This window comes from Dryobates pubescens, chromosome 6 (genome assembly GCF_014839835.1).
Source record: "Dryobates pubescens isolate bDryPub1 chromosome 6, bDryPub1.pri, whole genome shotgun sequence".
NCBI classification, from domain to species: Eukaryota; Metazoa; Chordata; class Aves; order Piciformes; family Picidae; genus Dryobates; species Dryobates pubescens.
The window spans coordinates 11,593,449-11,614,732 of NC_071617.1; the positions used below are offsets into that span (position 1 = coordinate 11,593,449).

The 21,284-nt window shown below is 42.2% G+C and overlaps 1 protein-coding gene across 3 annotated transcripts; it reads right to left on the reverse strand.

Moving 5' to 3' along the window:
• Positions 1–1,845: 1,845 nt before the first annotated feature.
• SLC18B1 (solute carrier family 18 member B1) lies at positions 1,846–20,098 on the reverse strand. Of its 3 annotated transcripts, none has more exons than XM_054162448.1 (14): positions 19,976–20,098; positions 19,350–19,489; positions 18,157–18,252; positions 16,457–16,530; positions 15,496–15,643; positions 14,315–14,471; positions 10,967–11,103; positions 9,295–9,396; positions 8,262–8,353; positions 6,175–6,270; positions 5,316–5,390; positions 3,098–3,191; positions 2,952–2,998; positions 1,846–2,290 (listed from the first exon to the last, which is right to left on the reverse strand). In XM_054162448.1, exons 1-14 carry the CDS (start codon positions 20,019–20,021, stop codon positions 2,215–2,217), a joined length of 1,380 nt encoding a protein of 459 aa, XP_054018423.1. In that variant the 5' UTR covers positions 20,022–20,098; the 3' UTR covers positions 1,846–2,214. The 3 variants fall into 3 exon arrangements, with proteins under 3 accessions (XP_054018423.1, XP_054018422.1, XP_054018421.1); XM_054162447.1 differs by having other exon boundaries at positions 1,846–2,287; positions 19,350–19,492; XM_054162446.1 differs by having other exon boundaries at positions 19,350–19,492.
• Between the last annotated feature and the right edge of the window lie 1,186 nt (positions 20,099–21,284).

Consider the following 21,284-nt stretch of genomic DNA (forward strand, 5'->3'; position numbering starts at 1 on the left):
AGCAAAGTCACAGGGAAGTCACCACTATGCTGCAGCTGAAGGAACACATCACCTGCTATCTGCCTATGATTCAGGTGTGATATTGCTGTAGTAGTGTGCAGCTCAGGTCACAGCAAGAAAACAAGCTTGAGTCTGAGAAACCTCAGAGACCAGAGATGTTCCAGGCCAAACATGAGGGTGCAGGGTGCATGCAGGGCTGCAGCAGCAGGTGACTGACCCCGAGCTTGCTGCTGCCACACTGTCACTGTCTGTGACATCCTGACTTGGCTGCTCCAATCCAGCATAATAGCTTGAGGTGTACATTCCTGGTTTCAGTAAAGTCTAGCACCTGCTAAAGAAAGAAAGGGAGCTATTGCCAAGGGACCCTGGTGCATCACACTTGAGCTGGCTACCAGAGCAGTTCATAGGATCACAGGATGTTAGGGGTTGGAAGGAACCTCTGAAGGTCATTGAGTCCAACCCCGCTGCAAGAGCAGGACCACAGAAGCTAGCACAGGTTGCACAGGAACACAACCAGATGGGTCTTGAAAATCTCCAGAGAAGGAGATTCCACAACCTCCCTGGGCAGCCCGTTTCAGTACTCTGTGACCCTCACAGTGAAGAAGTTCCTTCTCATGTTGAGGTGGAACCTCCTGTGCTGTAGTTTATACCCATTACCCTATCATAGGGTGCAACTGTGAAGAGCCTGTCCCTTCCCCTCTTGACACACAGCCCTCTGATATTTATAAATATTCATTAAATCCACTCTCGGTCTTCTCTTCAGACTAAACAGCTCCAGGTCTCTCAACCTTTCCACATAAGGCACATGCAGCAGTCCCTTAATCATCCTCATAAAGACAGAAAAAGGTAAAGAGCAAAAGGCTAAAAGGAGTGAGAGTGATTCCCTATGAAAAGAAGAAAGGGGAGAGCCTTTTTTTGCCAAAATCTACCATACATAGAGTTCTAATTGCTAGTGACCCAAACAGGTCTCTGGCAGAACAAGTATTTCTCAGGTGAATTCCAGTAGCTACTCACAAGAGAATCTGCTTGCTAGGACAGGTGTTCAAGAACAGATTGGACGTGGCACTTGGTGCCATGGTCTAGTCACGAGGTCTGTAGAGACAGGTTGGACTTGATGATCCTTGGGGTCTCTTCCAACCTTAGTTATACTGTGATACTGTGACTAGAACATTTTTATTACTTATGGGGAAAATCAGTACCACAGAGAACCCATTTTAGGACTCAGTTCCAGGCTCAAGGACAAATTAAAATACTTTTGCCACAACTGAGGTCAAGAAGTCTAATGTCAGTTTGGCAGGTATGATCTTGTCTCAGTCACCCCTGAGTTGTTTTGCTGAGCATCTGGAAGAAGTGAGAAGATATATTTTTTTAAACCCCATTGTTGAAAAATAGTAGCCATAGACTCTTGATAGATTTACTGCTGCAGAGGCAGGCGGTACCAACATTCCAGCTGGCACTTACTGGTAAAACAGAGCTCATACTCCCCAAACTGAGTGTTCATATATCTACAAACATATGTCTGTATGTGTATTTATGTACACACACACACACACACAATGCCAAATCTCCTCCAAAACTTAAGATCAATTAGCTCTATGTAGAGGTGCCAACTCTTCTCTTCATTACCTTTCCCTCCCCTTTTCAGGCAGTTTCAAGACAGTACAAGTGCTGGTAGACACAAAGCCTTCTAGACTCTGGTTGTCTAAGAAAACTTGCAAAGCTTAGCAAAACCCAAAAAAGTTGCTTTATTGAAAACAGTATTGTGCTTAATGCTTTGTCATTTCAAATTCCATTTCAACCTGTTGTTCTCTGATGCAGTATTACAAAATTATGAACTTCCTTGTAAAAAAATACAGAAAATCACCGTAGCAAAATAGGAGCTTTACCCAAGAATAATGCACAGCAGGCTCAAGGATAGAAATCAGACATTTGAAAATGCACCTCTTCACATACAGTGGTGCACTGTATACAGAACACAACAAGCTGGTGTCTGAGAGTTACTCATCCCTTCAGCCAATCCACATCATGACTTCCAAAAGAAAGGCAGTCAATGTTTAGTGCTTCGAAACAGTGATGCAGCTGCAACTAAACCAGAACCGATGGTTCACTACGGGATCATGTATCCCAGCTCCAAAACAATGAAACGCTTAAGTCCACTGGTCTCCACACCAGGTTAAACCACAACAGGAAACAGAGAACTGAAAGCATGTCTGACTATGTTTCACTGCCCATCAGCTGAGTTCTTTCTTCATTATTATCAGGAGGATTTTGCAGGATAGAACTGGAACTGCTAGCACAAGGAAAAGAAGAGGAGGGAAGAAATAAGATTAATATTCTCTAGGCATTTCTATGCAGCACCAACATTACAGAGAAAAAGCCACACATTACACAGAAGCTGAAATCCAGCTTTTCATGCATCAGTACCCCCAAGATGTGCTCCACAGGGCTGCTTTAAATCTCTTGGCCTTATTGAACCTCATAAGGTTTACACAGGCACACTTCTCAAGGTTTTCCAGGTCCCTCTGGATGGCAATCCATCCTTCTGGGGTGTCAACTGCATTGCTCAGCTTAGTGTCATCTGGAAATCTACAGAGAGTGAATGCAATCCTACTGCCTGTGTTGTTATGAATATATTAAACAGTACTGGTCTCATTACAGACCCTTGAGGGACATCACTTGTCCCTGATCTCCATCCCGACATTGAGTCATTGATCACTAATCTCTGGATGTGACCATCCAGCCAATTCCAGCTCACAGACACTCTCCTGGAAGAACCAGCAGTAAGGTTTGCCTGTTAATGCCACACTCCTGTTGCTTTTATAGAACAGGCATTGTCTGCCCATGTCATGATTCATTATCAGGTTGGTAGTAAGATAATCATAGAAGCACAGGATCTAAAGATTTGCTCTATAAGGCTGCAAGCAAAATAAAGAGTATGTATCTCAGCATACCTTCTCCTTGTTGCCTCAATGATATAGAACATTCCAGTTGCAAGGCCCTTTGAGGAAACAGTAAGTTACAATTGTAATAAACCCACCTTACACCATAGCTCATAGTTGCAATAGCTATAAAAAGCAAAACATGTGCAATTACTCACACTTAACAGTGGCCATCCTCCTTGGATGGCTGAGGCCCATTCAAAACCCAGCTTCTCATTTAGAAATCCTCCAAGAGTGGGACCTGCAAGTGCCCTGCAACAAGGCAAAATGAGGAGTTAGTATCCCAAACAAAAAAGACAGTACCATATTCTAAGATAATTTTTATTGCATTTTGTGACCTCACTTCATTGATTCTCTTTCCTTTGTCAACAAAGATTGTCTTACACAGACATAACTTTCCTATAATCCACAGTATTAGTTCTGTGTTTGCCATGGCCCCACTGAGCATGTACAGTTACCTTCTGTCCTGTTTTCAACTAGAATAAAGTTCATATTCTTCCTAGCAGCTGGATTTAGGAGGAGAATGATGATAACACACTGATGTTTTAATCGTTGCTAAGCAGTGTTTACACTAAGTCAAGGACTGATCAGTTTCTCATACTGCCCTGCCAGCAGAGGCACAAGGAGCTGGGAGGGGACACAGAAAGGAAAGCTGACCCAACAAGCTGAAGGGGTATTCCATGCCATATGAAGTTATGTCCAGTCTGTAAACTGGAGGGAGTTGGCTGGGGAACACTGCAGCCTGGTGATTGTCCGGGAATCAATCAGCAGGTGGTGAGTAATCATACTGTGCATCTCTTCTTCTGCGTACTATGATTATTTTCCTTTCCTTCTCTGTCCTATTTAACTATTTTAATCTCAATCCTGAATTTCTCTCCCCTCCTACTTGGGGTGAGGAACTGAGCAAGATTTATAGTGCATCATCACTGGCAGGGGTAAAACCACAACACTTCCTCAGCTGGGAAATAGGGTCCACATTAGAAAGCTGCACACAGTCTTTTTTGTATCTGGAATGGCTTAGAGGCTCCTCTAAGGACCGTGTTCTAACAGGGCATCTACACTGATCAATTCTATTCTAAAAGAAATTTAAGCTCATCCCTAAAAATATAAAGCTTCCAAACTTCAAGATAAAAGACTGGTGGACACAGGCAGGTGGGGAGGCACATCGTGACAGATGCAGCCACCGCAAAGCTGAGCTGTAACTAACCTGCCCCTTCATGCCTAAGAATGCCACGAGAGGCAATGCAGCTGCTGTGATCTTATGAAAGGTCTCACACGATGTATTCTCTTGCTAAAAAAAGGACATAGCTGTGTAAAACTAGAAGGACTTCCTGAAAGCAAGTGGCAGCCTAAAATTGTGGGTTGGTAACTTTATGCTACCTGTACTGAACCTTATGCCAAACAAACAGGACATCTAGGACTTCAGCTACTTAGGGAAAAAAAAAATACCTTTGAAACCCATCAGCAGCCACAGAGGACTACAAAGGCCAAAACACCAAATATATATTCCTGGAAGTGACTGTCAGCAGGGCAACTCTGTCACTTCTCATTTAGAGACTAATCTGAAGGGTCAGAAAGTAGCAACTTTCAGTAGCACCTTTCACTCGTTTCTGTGATGAGCACTGGGTCATAAACATAGTAACACAGAGAATCATAGAATAGTAGGGGTCTGAAGGGACTTATAGAAATCAGAGTCCAACCCCCTGCCAGGGCAGGTTCACCTAAAGAAGGTCACACATGAATACATCCAGACAGGTTCTGAATGTCTCCAGAGATGGAGACTCCAACTCTGGGCAGCCTGTTCCATGGTTCCATCACCCTTAAAGAAGTTCCTCCTCATGTTTAGATGGAACTTCTTATGTTCAAGTTTGTACCCATTACCCCTTCTCCTGTCACACTGTTAAGCTATGCAAACATCGACCTTAAACAATGGCTGTGGCTGAAAGAAGAGATGATTCTACCTCTGAACTATCCCAGACAAAAGAAGGAAATGGGGAAAATGAAAAAGGGAGAACAGAATTAATCATGAGCAGATACCTTCTAGCTTGCACCACAAAGGTGGAGCAAAAAAAGGGTTTTGTAAAAAAAATAGGATTCACCTCTCTCTGTACTAAGCATTACTTCAGTGACAACAAAACAACCACACAAAGTGCACATTTAATCACTGCAGCTTTTTTATAGGCAAGGCAATACATTTCAAGGAAGAGTTCAGAGTCCATTCCCTTTAATATGTCCACCAGATGCCTGTTTAGCATGAACTTTGAATCAAGGTCACCACAATGACTGCAATTCAAGGTTGTAATGCAGGAGGCTTTCATGTGGCAATAGCAGAGAACAACCAAATTATAGCTTACAAAATGGTGACTGTATACCTACCCAAGTGACCACATGGCATTGAAAAGCCCAGATGTCAGTCCCAGCAGACTTAGACCTTCTTCAAATCCATTCTCGCTGCAGAAAGACAGACCAGTTACAGTGGTACACCACATTGTTGTGTCCCATTCTACAGCATTGACCTAGAGAGGGCTTTTTCCTTTCCTTTTAACTTACACAGAACAAATAGTTAAGCATAAATACACAGTGGAATCATGCCCAACCACTTCTTTGCTGACTCTCTAGAGAATTGCAGAGCTACTCCTCATCTCTGATGCCTTCTGAGTAAGATTCCTAGTACCACACCATTGCTCATTCCCCATGCTTTGTACAGCAAGTGTAAAACAGTGGCAGGTGGCTTTTAAGAAGGAAAGGCCTTTGTTCCAAGAGGAACATACTAATTAATAAAGACCCTTCTAGGTCATTACTGCCAAGTCAGATCACAAGTATGAATCTTGTAGGTGCAGCTGTTAAAGCCAATGCAGTCTTAAAATCCACAGAAAATTGCTTCCTATTAATTGTTCTTAGATGATGAGACAATTCCACACACAGGTCACCCCATGCTACAAGACCCAACATATGATGGACTTCAGTGTGTTCACAGTACTGAGGCACACATTTACAAAATTATACTTGGAAAGGGTGTCCAGTTAGAAAAAGAAAATGAGACAAGAAAGTAGTGGAATAATTTACTTGTTGCTTCTGTTTAAAAACAAACAAAACCCAAACAAACCAACCAACCAAATACAAACCCAGGGAAAAAAGCCACACCAAAAAAACCCACTTGATATTGAGCCCTGAAAATTAGCTGCCATTTCCTACTGTCAGTAACATGAAAGATGTGTGGGACTGAGTTACTTACTATGCACATTGCAGTATCTCTGGAAACACTGGGATAGCACACATGCCAAGGGAAAAGCCAATCAAAACCAGCACTAGCACAAAGAGCCACAGCTGACTGGAAAAAATACAAATAAAAAAGAAATCATTTAAATTAGTGTCTGAAGACTCTTTTTAAGTAAGGACTTTGATGACAACAGTTCCATATCAGCTCTCCATGACTAACTGGAAAACTAGGTTTCTTGAAGCCAGAACACTACATTAATTGAAAACAAGACTTGAAAAAAATCAGTTCTATGCTTAAAAAAAAAATCAAGATTTTGTAAGATAATTTTTAAATCATGTGCTCAAATCAAGTATTTTCTTATCAAATGCAGTTCACTTTAAGAGGAGCACATGGAGAAGAGGTAGAAAGACTAGCTTAACTGAGTGATACAGATGTTCAAGTTCCAGGCAGGCTTGGTGTAATGGGTTGGGGCAGGTCCCCTCCCCACCACAGGCAGAAATAACGACTCAGGCAAACGGATTGCAAAGGTGATGAAAGTTTAAATAGAAAGCAGTGAATGTTACAGAAAACCCAAAGCGCAGTGACAAAGAAAGATCCCATCCCCACCTGAGGGTGCATGCAAAACCCCCAGGGCTCCTTCTTCCCCCTCCCTCTGCTGGGCTAGTCTCAGCTGGCCAGGCCTGAGACTGCCCATCCCCCTGTGGCCTTGGGCCCAATCAGGCCCATGGCCGGGAGATCTCTCCCCCAGTTACCAAGTCTCGGAGAGGGAAGGAAAGAGGAAGTGCCAGACTCCGCACTGGATCTTATAGTGGTGCAAAGAATTATGGTAGGAAATACACAATTTCCTGTGTCCATCCCTCTGGGCTGGACTTCTGGACACAGGAAGTGAATGCACCAGGGGGGCACCCAGCTCAAACTACAACACTTGGTTTATTATACAAGCCAAGGATGTGCAGATAAAATACATTATAACCAAATAGACTTAGTTAAAGTAAAGACTGTTGAAGATTTTACTGATTTGTTTTTCCTCACTAGCTCAAATATATGCTCTCACCAGGTTCAAATTAGAATAGAATAGAATAGACTAGACCAGACCAGACTGGAAAAGACCTTTGAGATCATTGAGTCCAACCTATCATCCAACACTATCTAATCAACTAACCCATGGCACCAAGCACCCCATCCAGTCTTCTCTTAAACAACTCCAGTGATGGCAACTCCACCACCTCCCTGGGCAGCCCATTCCAATGGCCAATCACTCTTTCTATGAAGAACTTCTTCCTAACATCCAGCCTAATCGTCCCCTGGCACAGCTTGAGACTGTGTCCTCTTGTTCTGGTGCTGGTTGCCTGGGAGAAGAGACCAACCCCCACCTGGCTACAACCTCCCTTCAGGTAGCTGTAGACAGCAATAAGGTCTTCTCTGAGGATCCTCCTCTCCAGGAAATTGATGGCCATCTTTAAAAGTTCAAAGTCTAGGAGAAAGGAACTGACCAGCTCTGTGCATTGGCAAGACCTAGGACAAAAGGACTGTACAGCTCTGAAAGTATTGCAGTGTTATGCTGTGAATTAACTTGAGAATAGAGCAATGCAGTGCTCAGGTGCAATAGATACTGTTTTTATTTACTTAACTGAAAGCAAAGCTATATTCAGACATTTTCCTTCGTAGAATATATATGGGGAAGAAAAAAAGCAAAACTGCTGTACAGCCATGCAAATAAAACCCCCAGTTAAGAAACATTAATGAAGTAAAGAAAATTTTAAAATAAGACAGAAAAATAACTTTGCTTTGCTGCATTGGAAATGCCACAGATTTGGGAAGAAAGGAAAACAAGCAGCAGCATTCTTCCCACTATACACATTAAAATGAGCAATCAGTAGCAGCAAAAAGCAAAAGGAAAAGGATCTGTTTGGCAAAGTTGAAAGATTTCAGTTTTCAGATGCATCTACTGCTTTACATTCATAGTCTCATGTTAGAAGTTAATAAAACCAAACCTGTTTGGTGGTAACTATAGACTCACGGACAAACATGGCTATGGTGATGATGGCTATCACAAAAGGATCACATTAAGGGGACAGGCTGAAGAACAGGCAGTTCTGTACCTTTCAATGTGCAGTACAGGAGCAGGTCCTAACATGAAGTAGCACACTGCTGTCATTAAGCCTCCAGACACCAGCAGCCACTTTCTAAGGTACTGTGAAAGAAAAGGAAAAGGTATGTTAAGTTAAAGATACTAATTTGCAATGTAACTATTTTGACTTTCCAAATATCCCTCCTCTAAAATCTTCATCTCCTAAAAAAAGTACAGCTCCTGTAAAGACCATTATTGCAAAATGGGAATCAGAAGTGGCAGAGAAATTGTGAACACCATCAAGAAACAACAAATTCATGTTTCCTTGCCACCAATGCAATCATTAGCAGCAGCTGCTTAATACAGAAATTTCTGCAGGATACTGAGTAAGACTGCTTTTCTGTTCACAAAATACTTTAGGTCTTGCTCTTCCTTAGTGCAAAAAGTATCATGTTTAATGTTTGTGTCAGGAAAAAAGTGTTAGAAGACTGCCACTGTCCTTCATGCACAGCATTCAGAATATAGGGTTCCTTGATCAGTCAGCAAGGACTGTCATCTGGGCAGTTTTAGAAAGAGACTTTAACAGTGATACACCTATGATGCAGTTAAGAGTTAGAGAACCTAAGTGTGCTGATCTCTTCAAGTTTACTATCCAAAGCAGATGAAGTCAATAATTAAACTACAACCAGAACACCTTCACTCCTCAAAAGCTGACAAAATGACGTATGGCCAAAAGCACAGATAACTGGGATATGTATTTTCCCACTCTCCATTCGATATTGGCTGGAAATAGATCATGATCAGTCCTCTAGAAAAGATCAACACATTTCAACTACAGGGTACTTGTCCAATTTTGGACACCCTTACATCCTTGTATCATGCAAAAGAAACCTTCAAGTTGGCGATCCTCAGTGCACATGCAAGACAGAGGAATCTGTTCTTAAAGACAGAACCCTTTACAGGACAAGGTCTAAATCCATCACTTCAATGTGGGAAGTTCTCAGGTTTTAGTAAGTGCAGAGAGTACCTTATTAACCCTGTAAAAACAGCAGGGTAGTACTTACTGGCCTTTTGTCACTTAGGAGTCCGAGGAGGGGAGAAGACAAAGAGTATGAGAGCGCTAAACCAAGGAATACCAAGCCCACATAACCAGCTGGGAGTTTGAACTACAGAAAGGAAGACAAAACAAAAAAAAAACCACAGAACAACAAACCTTATATGGTACACTCATTTAAGGACAATCCAATCATTATTTTAGGTCAAAACACTGAAATGCAGGATACCATAGAGAGGAACCACTAGTATGAATTGCAGTTCCCTTCCATTTTCATTTCTAAATATGAAGTGGAAACATGTGACAAATGTACTCAACAACTAAATAATCAAAGGCTCTGTCTCCACACCCAGGGTTCTAACACTAATACCTGGTACATTTGAGACAGACACTTCAGACACTGAAATGGATATAAACTGAGTCTTTAACTCTCCTAGCTCAGAAAAAGCATAAATATTGTAGTCGTTCACTGCTAATCAGTGCACCGTAGAAGTGAGTAGTGCTACAAAACAGAATTCTGGCTTTGGATGATTTTTGAGAAAGAGTAAGAGGCTTTTTCAAACAGCCCAAGGTCTATGCTTTCCTAATGCAGAGTCACATTTTTGTACTGAAGCAAAATGTGTAATGAAAAAGCGTAACAGTCTCTCAAATGAGTGTTTCAACTACCAGTTAGAAGGTATTCCATGATATTTTTTGTGGTGTGGACTATATAAATATTCACTGTTTACTTGCCATTTGCAAGCACATGATAATTAATTTAGTAGTTAGAATACCTGCTAAGAAGGCTACTTGCTGTGAAAGGGCTGTATCTGATAGCACAGATCAAGAGAAAGCAGAAGAGCCACATCAGCGGGCAGTGCTCTACAGTGGAGTAATTACAGGTCCCTCCCAGGTGGTGGTGAACTACATCCACATGGCCACTGATGGAAGAGGTTAGCACCAAGTCTCCTCCACAGTGGATGAGTGCTCTAAATACTGGACTAGACAGATTAAAAAGTAAGAGCACAACCATTTGTGAAATGCTATTCCCAGGAAAAGTTAAAAAACCACACAAAAAGCATTTCTTCATTTCACACAGGAACAGAATCCAATACTGGTTACCTCAAATTCATTACCTTAATTTGATTTATTTAGTTTCCCTATGATGTTGAAGTAGGAAATAAGTAAATAGAAAACTAACCATTTAAATAAACCTTTTGCCTTCTTAATGAGTGAAGAAGTCAGCTAGTAGGCTACAAAGTTGCAATAGGAGTAATAAAGGCATTGGTGTAAGAGAAGTCAAGATCTGCAACATCATGTCCCTGATAAACCTTCACATCAAGAGATACAAATAATATTCAGTGACTGTTACAAGTTTTTTTAGAATTTACTTTCAGAAATGAGGAAACATTCCCTCATTTACAAAACCAGCTGCTACATCCTTGTCAGAGGAGGCACTATGCAGTTATAAGCCAACTACGTGATACAAGCTCATTTTTGAAGGCCTTACATTTCCTCAAAAGTACCAAGACCCAGCAGCAGCAGGAAACTGATTTAGCAGTACTGTGGAAATCATATTATTAACAGGTAAAGCAGTGTAGTTGGGTAAGGCATAATTTTGTTTAGGATACTTAAAACTTCATCTATAACCAGTTATTTACTATTCAACAAGTCATAGCTCCCTGAATGTTAACAGGACTTACCGTCTTTAGGATAAACAGAGATACTGTGGGATCCAAAAAGCCCAAGCATGTACTTAAAGAAAATATAGTAAGACAGAGTACCACAATTTTTGGCAGAAGAATGAGCTTCCAGAAGGACTCCTTAGTAGAGACTGAATCTGTTTTGAGAGAAAGGAGGGAGGGGGGGAAACCGCATTATTTTCAGCAGCATAAGCTTATGATTGCCCTTCTTGCTTCAGAAAATAAATCAGTAGTTCCCTTCTACCTAGTCCTATTACTCCTGTTATCTAACAAATGAAAGTTAATAGCAGACTATTACACACTACATTAATTTTATATTAAAACACCAAATTTGGACATGCTGGAAGGTGTCCAGAGAAGGGCCATGAGGATGATCAGAGGGCTGGAGCACCTCGCCTATGAGGACAGACTGAAAGAGTTGGGGCTGTTCAGTCTGGAGAAGAGAAGGCTCCGAGGTGACCTTATTGTGGCCTTCCAGTATCTGAAGGGGGCCTACAAGAAGGCTGGGGAGGGACTTCTCAGGATATCAGGTAGTGATAGGACTAGGGGGAATGGAATGAAGCTGGAGGTGGGGAGATTCAGGCTGGACATGAGGAGGAAGTTCTTCACCATGAGAGTGGTGAAGCCCTGGAATGGGTTGTCCAGGGAGGTGGTTGGGGTGACGTCCCTGAAGGTGTTTAAGAGCAGGCTGGATGAGGCTCTGGCCAGCCTGATCTAGAGTGGGGTGTCCCTGCCCACGGCAGGGGGGTTGGAACTCGATGATCCTTGTGGTCCCTTCCAACCCTGACTGATACTGTGATACTATGAAATTTGATAGGTGAAGAGAAGTATACTATTTAGATTCCAACACAGCCAATCCCCAGCTTGAAAAGAAAAAAATGCATATACTGTTCCAAATTATGTGAAAATACAGTTGCTTCTCCACTAGCCCTTATACAATGAAAGTCTCATGGCCACATCTCAACTTAAACCAGCATGCATGAAACATTCATATCCAAACAAAGAACCGTGTTTTGGAAGTAAACTACTCACACTGCCATTTATCAATTAAGATCTGTCCAAATTTTTAAGCAGCTAGTCATTTGGGTCTCCAACATGTTCATTTCATAGTCCATACAGGAAGCTTCTTTCAGATGTCATGGCTAGGGTTTCTAAAGCAGGCTCCCTTCCTGATGCTGTTGGTATTTTAATAGTTGAATGCAGTCTCAAAGCATACAGAGAACTAAAAGTTCAATCATTTGCACCCACAAGCTCAGAGCTAATATTTGTTGTAGTTTTGAACTGGCTAATCATATTTTTGGGTCACAAAAACCCCAAGCAACGCTACAGGCTCAGGGAAGTGTGGCTGGAAAGCTGTCTGGCAGAAAGGGACCTGGGGGTTCTAATCAACAAGGAATTGAACATGAGCTAGCCCAGGTGGCCAAGAAAGCCAATGGCATCCTGGCCTGTATTAGAAATGCTGTGTCCAGCAGGAGTAGGGAGTCCTTTTGTACTCAGCTCTGGTGAGACCACACCTTGAGTATTGTGTCCAGTTTTGAGCACCACAATACAAGACAGATGTGGAGTGCTGGAGCCAGTATACAGGAGGGCAATGAAGCTCAGGAAAGGCCTGGGGAATAAATCTTACAAAGAGCAACTGAAGGAGCTGGGCTGTTTAGTTTGAAAAAGAGAAGGCTTGAGGGAAGACCTCATTGCTGTCTACAACTACCTGAGAAAGGAGAAAGGACATGTGGAGAGGCTGGTGCTGGTCTCTTCTCACAGGTAGTCAGTGATAGAACCAAGAGGGAATGGCCTCAAGCTACAACTGCGTAGGTTTAGACTGGGCATAAGGAAAGAGTGGTCAGGCATTGGAATGTGCTGCCCAGGCAGATGGTTGAGATACCAGCCCTGGATGTGTTTAAAGGTTGTTTGGAGCTGGTGCTTGGGCATATGGTTTAGGGGGTGAACTTTGTAGAGCAGGGTCATCAGTTGGACTTGATGATCCTGAGGCTCTTTTCCAACCTGGCTGTTTCTGTGATTCTGTGATTATGACTCCATACAATTTCAGAGCTCAGGGAGGTAGGGGACTAGCAATAGCAGAACATGGTTAACCACTGAGTTTCTTCTAAAAGCCAATACACAAAGTTAGTTTCCAAGCTTTTCATATTCAAAAGGAAAAAATACTTGAAAAGAATGTTTTAAGTTGCTAGGTTTTATTCTAGAAAAGACTAGCAGAACTGTAAACTAGAAATTACGATCTTGCATAAAGACTTATCTTAAAAAGTTAACTTTATGTCCTGGCAAGACCATCTGAAAATCTAATCAGATTTTTGTTACCTCCAGTACTTCAGTTAAACACCTTATTTATTAATATTCTTGCATGTTAATCAGATCCTGCATCATGCTTTAGTCTCCTGCCAAAACTGACTGCCTTACTTAAAACAGCCTGCTGTTTCAAGCCCCACGTTGGGTGCCAAATACAGACTGTCCTGGGTTAACACAGCCCAGCCTAACAAGCCCCTCTCTCTGAACACAGATGGGAGGAAAAGTAACACAAAAGCCTCCACTCTGGGTTGAGATAAGGAGTTTTACTGGTATTGATACAATACACAATTTCTGTAGCCTACGTGCAGAAAAAGCACTGGGAATAACAGAAGCTGTTGGCCACCTGACCTGCAGCCTGCACAATGGAGAAGACTGATACCCCCAAACACTGGAAACTGGAAGGAGCAACTGGAATAGGAAGCCTGTCATGTTACAATCTGAACTTCTCTTCACAGAGAGAGTTGTTAGCCATTGGAATGGGGTGCCCAGGGAGGTGGTGGAGTCACCATCCCTGGAGTTGTTCAAGAGGGGATTGGATGTGGCACTTGGTAGTAGGCATGAGGTCTTGGGGGACAGGTTGGACTTGATGATCTTTGAGGTCTTTTCCAACCTTGATGTTTCTCCCTCTCTCTCTCTAAATAAATCCTTTTTGCTCTTGCAATAATTATGGGGTTTCCCCTCATTACCTTTTGAACATGTTAAGTTCTCAGGTTTTGCCCAAAAGAAATACCCTGCCTTCCTTCAACTAGCTGCAACATCAAGCTGATGCTCAGAAGACACAAGCAATGTTTTACAAGCCCTAAGCTAAAGGGACAAAAAAATCCAACAAATCTAGCTCAGTTCACTTTCACACAGAGTTCCACATCCCAGGCCATCTGCTTAAATTGATTTTACTTTGCATTAAAACATGGGCCTGACCAAGTTAATTAAGCCAGAGCTTTGCCCTCTGAGTTTTATCACACTTCAGAAATGGGCACTTTTAGAAAACACAGGTATATATATCACAAAGTAAGGCAAATTAAAAAGACACAAAAGGGTGCTTACCATATTGTGGTAATATGCACATATTGACAGGCACCAGAACCAGCACTACACATCCCAGTGTAATAAAAGGGACCTCATAACCAAATGATTGGTACAAAAAGCCACCTAATGGTGGGCCCAGCACTAGTCCAAGTCCTGTGAAAATTTCAAGGCTACCCTAAAGAATGGAAAAGCAAGCAAGCAAAAATAAATCAACAAACCAAAAAAACACCCAACAAAAAATCCACAAATCAAGAAAATGCTGAGAAACTCCGGTATAACAGTAAAAGCAATAGATTTTTTTCTGAGGAGCAGCACAACATAATCAAACTAGTGAAAAGTGCAACTGCATCACTAAATGGTGTAATAGTAAGCAGAAATCTTCATCAAGTCGGATAGCAAAAGGAATTTTGCAGCTGTCTCTGTGACTCAAATCAAATCCTTTGCTTCGCTATGGGGAAAGCACCTGTACTGCAGTGTTAGCCACTCTGCTGTCACCTAACAGATCCCCGTCCTGAGGCAAAACAAATGGTCTGCAGATGGAAAAACCAGTATTTAAGAGTAATCTGGCTTCTGACATCACTCTGTCTAGATTTTAAACAAAGGTAGCTACCATGCCACTGCTGTGTGGCATTTCCAATTGTGGTCCTTATCACTACATAGTTTTCAGCTATGCATCATGTTTATTGGGCTGCTACCCAGAGTTAAATTTAAGTCTAAGATAGATAAAAGGACTTAGATAAGTTAAAGTTACTTTAGGTACCTCTTTAAACTGCACTTTTAAAATCTGCAAACATGAAACCTTAACCTCATTGACTGGATAAATGAAATCAACACTAGTGAATGAATTAATCATTTACTATTTTTTTTTAAACCAACCCACCTGGATTCTTACTGCACACATGGAAGTAGTCCTTAACAACCATATTAGTATTTTAAGAGTCTGATGTCAGTGGAAGAGATAACTACTGCCATCAATGCTCTGCTGTCTTTAAAACATAAGTCATACATACTGCTTACTTTATATCTAATTGAAGTTATGCTAAGGTCTAAATTTGTTCTAAGATTGCAATACTAGACTATAAACAAACATGATGTGATGATTCCAAATATGCCTGTACACAACACAGTAGATTTTCTCCTCCTGATTTTAAGCTGCCTCCTGGAAGGTGCTCAGCTGTAACACTGTCTTTTGCACTTACCAGGACAGTAGCTATATTGTTGGGAAATGCCTTTGTAAGGATTGAAAATGATGCTGTCATTGCTGCAGCAAAACCCAGCGCATCCATTGATCTTACTAAAAAGCACAAACCAATGAATATTGGTCCACTTGGCACCTTGTCCAGCATTCTAAATAATAAAAAAACAACCAACAGACAAAAAAGCCAACAAACACAGAAAAAAACAACAAACAAACAAAAAGACAGTAAATGGATATCTCTCAGAATGCAATGAGTAATCTACTAAAGGTTCTAGAGCATCATTTCATATTCTTTAAAGGACACAGCTACAAGACACTCAATGTATTATATTAAGACATCTTTTTGAATCACACTGAAGTCATTCAAAGTCTACCAAAATATTTCTGCCAGCTTTCTCCTTTTCTCCTTTCTTTCGTGATGGAAAGAGCATGAAAAGCCTAACCTGTGGAAAAACTGCAATGCTATCTTCTGCTGTATTTTATAACTTTTCCAGGCAACCATGAAAGCAGTCTGACACAATGTGTTACAACTACCTAATAGGAGATTCCTTTATTGTTAATAAAACTTTAACTTTACTAAAATGAGTGCCTTACCCTCTCCACCTGCCAAGCAAAGATTCTCATTTGCTCTCAAAATTATAAAACTTACAATATTGTGCATAAATCCTTTGCTATTGCTGCACTTGGACAGACTTCTTGCTGCTCAGCAATTATGATAGCTATTTAAGCATGCAGAATCTCCCTTCTTTGCTTTCAAAGTAAACAGGCCTTGAAATCTACTGAAAGGGAGAAGCATTCGTTCTTTACAAGGGGCAGATGAGTAGCAAAGATGCAGTAAGTTAGGTGACATAAGCCAACAGTCAAACAATGCCTGAGTTTCCAGTTTTGTTTTGAATACATCTTTTCACATGAAAATGGTTAGAAGACAAATGTAACAAAACAAACCAAGAAAAATTACTCACCCAAACAGAATGGTCACACATCCTGAAACAAACATCCCTGACACAAACATGAATTTTGCTCCAATTTCTGTAAGCTGTAAATTAAATACCATTTTTATAGATTATTTCAAGCACAGATCAAAGTAAGTTGCAAAGTAAGCTACTGTTCAGGAATCAAACATTCTGGGCACTTCATAGAGGATTCAACTAAAAGAGCTGGAGACACTGCTCTTGTCAGTGTGCCTTCATTCAATACTGAACCTAAAAATACTCTAAACAGTTAAGTGACTTAACCCAGTTTTCAGAACAGTAAGACAGTGATGCAGTTAACCATTTCACAGTTACAGCCTCTGTGGAGCAGTTTACAGCAGCACTCCTCATAGCAAACAAACAGAACATAATACATTCTGCCTCCAGCACCATCAGCTGGAATCAGCAATACCAGCCACACACATGGCTCAATGGAAGCTGATCTTAAAACAAATTTATCTAAACCTTTAAGAGCACAAAACTTTGTCAGAAGCATCACTGTAGCTTCAGGTTTCCCTGTTCATTAGTAGGGAAAGATGCCCACCTTACTTCGTCTCAGACTCCCATCACCAGAGTGAAGTGCAATGAAAGGCATGCCATAAAGTTAACTCAATCCCATAACAAATCTTCTGAGCTTCTAATTGCATGCTGTAATTTCCCCTAAGGACAGTAGGTATTTCAGACTCTTTCCTTGTTCAGGCCTGGACAAAGTCCCAGCATTTCAGCCATTACTACTAAAGCCATATTTTGGCAAGTTTCACTGAAACCCTGTCTGTGGATGCTCGCTTTGTCTGTCCGCAGCAAGGATGGCATGCCCACTTTCCACTGCCAAGTACTTGGTGAGGGTTTTGCCACTGTTGAATGTCGTCACAGGCACCAAGATTGGATTTACCAATGGCAGCAGTATGACACCTTGGTAAGCTACTTCACCACCAGAGGAAAAAAGAAAAAATCATTCCCCATGAAGCCAAAGGAACTGCTTGGCCAAAGAAAGTGAATACTGTGAAATTACAGCAGCTCCAGCTTCAGGTATGATCCTAAGCAGCCCTTGCCAAAAATGCATAGGCAATGGTGCTCCAACATATAAACAAACCATTATAGAAATTTATTAGTAATTTCTCCAGAATGAGAAAAATTCAGAATCTAGGGGAAAACTGAATTTGCAAGAACTGGAGACATGTGTCTCCCATTGCTTCATAATGAAGTGAAAAGGGAAAGTGTTAAGCAGCAAAATCATACCAGAAGGAAATGCTAAGAAAAAAGGTAACATACCAGGAAAGAAGGGGTACAGCTAACTAAAGGGGAAAAAAAATTCTTAAGAATGGCACCAAAGGCAAACATTATATAAATGAGTGAAATAAATAAAACAGCAGGTAGGGAGGAAGGAAATACAAGAGAGGAGAACTGATGAGCAGATTAGTCTGAAGCAAATGGAACAGTTAACCAGAGAAATAAAACAGTTATGTGTCTGCCACCCTACGCTACCCTCAAGACCTGCAGAAGAGTACACTTTAAATTGTACTGGCGAGACTTCGATCAGATTCAGACTGACTGACCAGGCTCCAGTTACGGCAGGCAGAACCTGGCAGACTACTATTGAATAGAGATCTCTTCTCTTAACCTCAGAGAACAATCTTCATGTACCAGCCTGTGTCATCACAGAAATAAGTTAAAACTTCAACTATACTTACATAATTTCCCAGGATTAAAGATGACAAGAAATTGACTAAGGCAAAACATCCAAAAATCATGCCAACAACAGTGTTACTTGCACCTTTTTTTTCTGCCTGCAAAATAGATCACAACAGTATAAAGATGGAGGAAAATTCTTGAGACGATTAACATTTGTGTTGTACATATTTTGTTTTCTCTATCAGTGCAGTTACAAAGCAATTTACTTTCTCAAAGGCAGTTTAGGCCTTGCAAGGAAATAGCACAGCAATTTAATGACACGTTGCACTTCTACTTAAGTTACACAGAATAAAGGGAAATGCAACATTCATTCCTCAATGAATGGAGCTATGTTTGCTGAACAGGTGATCACACCATACAGGAGGCTTCAACTGGCGTGTAACAGAGCTACCTACAATGCTTTGATCTTTCACATGGCAAGAGGGCAGCGAACAGGTATGTTACCTTTACTAAACCATGCCTCCCTGTAACAAGCACCAGGCAATTTTTTCTACTTATCCAACTGGCAAAACAAACTTACCTTGCTATGAGCAGTACATGTGAGTATTTAGAAAGAAAATAATCTTATCATTTGTTAATGCTTGAAAACAACTCGATCATGAGAGAAATGGACTTTTGCTGCACAGGCACCTTGACCAATTTTTTTTTTTCCCATCTTATATTTAATAACATTGTATTTGCTCAATGTAAGCAGAGATTATTTTTTTTTCCCCTCCAGTTGCTAGGTCAGGAAAGTGAAGAGTCAATGGAAGGCCCAACATGATGTAACAGAAAGGTAGCTTATCAATAAAAAGTCATCGAATGGCTAAGGCACTCAAATGAAAGTCAGGATATGGGCAGAGCTTTGGCCTCAGCTCTACTACCAAAGTGCTATGCAACACTGGGCAAAAAAAATATTTCACTCCATTAAGCATCTATTTTAACTTTTATCTCACATCATTAGTTTACTGTGTTCTCTGAAGGCATGAAGATTAAATTAGACTATGGACAGCATCCAAGTCACTATTATACATACTTTATTTTAGCCAGCATCAGGCCATGACTATGATTTCCACAACTGTGAAGTCTAGATTCAGAGCTTACACCCAACCAACGATAAAGGTCCCACAGCGTTCAAGATCCTTTTAAAAGTTTCAACGTGAAAAAAAAATAAATAAATAAAATTCAAGAGTAGCTGGACTAGTTTGTTTACCTCTGTAGGGAAAAAGGGTCCCAGGATTGAATAGCATATCATTGAACTGAAATTTATAGAAGCTGTTGCAGCTATTGTATACAACTGTTCTCTGGTAAGCCTTCTTGATTCCACCTCACTGGGTGCTTCTGGCGTGCCGTCTTCTTAAAATACAAAGAAAAATAAGAAAAATAAAAGAAAGGGGGGCGGGGGAAGTAGTATTGTAAACTGAGAGAGGGCAAGGATACTGAAATCGGGTTCGAAAACTTCTGTCCTCCCGCCTCTGGGGAACTAACCCATGCTGCGCTACCTCTTTCCCTCATGTCGGTGCACACGCTTGCCGGGGTAGCCGCCCCTCAGCCCGCCCGAAAGCGCAAGAGCTTCTGCAAGGGCTTCCCCGCCGCTTCCCCGCCGCGGCCGGACAGCCCCGATACGCCGTGCTGCGGAACTCACTCCCAGGGAGAAACCCGCCCCCATTCCCTGCACGCCCGCTCCCTTTCGTGGTTGCAGGCTCCGGCGCTGTGGAGCGGCCAGGCAAGCGCCAGCCCCGCCACAGCTGACAAGACTCCGGCACAGCAACTGGCCCCCGGACCCGGTTGTGCCGCCTTGTCGCCGCCGGAGAAAAGCGCGAAGCCCCAGCCATCTACCTAGGGACTGCTCGCTCCCTGCGCTGTCCGCCGTCCGGCTGCCCATGGTGAAGAAGCGCAGAGTTCGCAGATGCCGGCGCAGTGCGCCGCTTCTCGCCGCCCCGTCCACCAGCGGCCGCGGGCTGTCACCGCAGCGGGGCCGACACCACACCGGCTGCCGCTACTGAGCATGCTCAGGCCGCAGGGGTGTCCTGCCGCGCCCCACGGCTCCTTGCCCGCTGATGGTGGCTGAACTGCGGCGGGTCTGGTCTCGGGCTGCCAGCCGGAGAGGAAGAGCGGTGAGGGCGGCGGCAGGCACCAGCCCTGGCCAGTCTGACAGTAACCTGCCGGGGTACGCTGCGCACTTGGCTCAAGGGAGCCGCTCACAGAGGCTGGTGGAATATGGAATGTAGCCTGTGCTGTACGGCGGCTTCCACAGGTTACAGGTAAGGAACACCGAGGAGCCGTCTGGACATTAGAAAGATGTTTCTGACAAGCAGAAAAAATACGCATTATAGAACAGCCTTGCAATGGAAGTGTGAATCTGAACTGTCTTAAAACAGGAGCTCAAAGAGTCTGTTACTGTGACTGCTAGTGAATGGGGGAGCTGGGGTCAGGAACTCAAGAGGTACATCCAACTTCAAACAGCTAAAGGAAGTTTGAATGGTAAAGGAGGCATTGACTCCAGACACATTGCTACAGCTGGTTAACCCAACTGTGCTTCCTGGAAACAGCCCTGTTGGTCCAGCTTCACTCACCAAATTCCTGACCAGCTCTTAACTGTAGGACTGCTGATTTGCCATGCAGTCATCTGTTCTCAAAAGAGCTGCAACATCTGTTCCATACAGGATGGCTTCATAGGACTAGCACACCAAGCAAGATCACAGCCTCTAGCAAGGAATCATAAAGGAGTAACAGAACTGAACAGAGTTGTTCACAAGAATCAATAGCTATAAACTGACCAGGAGTAACTTCAGACTGGCACAAATTCCTATCTGGAAGGGAGGAAAGGAGGAAAGTGAGGAAGAAGATGAGGCATGAGCTGAGGACCTCTTCAAAATTTAATAAATGACAGACCACATATTGCTTGAGGGGGAAAAACAGTTATTATTTCTTCAAAACACCATTTTAACTAGGCCCTCAGTGTTCCATCTAGTCACCATCTTTAATGCTAAGATGCATAATCAGGACATTTCAGAGCAAATGATACCATAGAATCAATAAGGTTGGAAAAGACCGCAGAGATCAAGTCCAACCTATCATCCAACACCTCATGACTAACTAAACCATGGCTGTAAGTGCCACATCCAATCCTTTTCTGAACACCTCC

Coding starts and splice junctions, on each gene's coding strand:
- SLC18B1 (XM_054162446.1), bottom strand. CDS start 20,021: ATGGGCAGCCGGACGGCGGACAGCGCAGGGAGCGAGCAGTCCCTAG. Junction 18,253..19,349: donor GACCCTTTTTCCCTACAGAG/GTAAACAAACTA, acceptor TCTATTTTGCAG/GCAGAAAAAAAAGGTGCAAG. Junction 14,472..15,495: donor ACAATATAGCTACTGTCCTG/GTAAGTGCAAAA, acceptor TCCATTCTTTAG/GGTAGCCTTGAAATTTTCAC.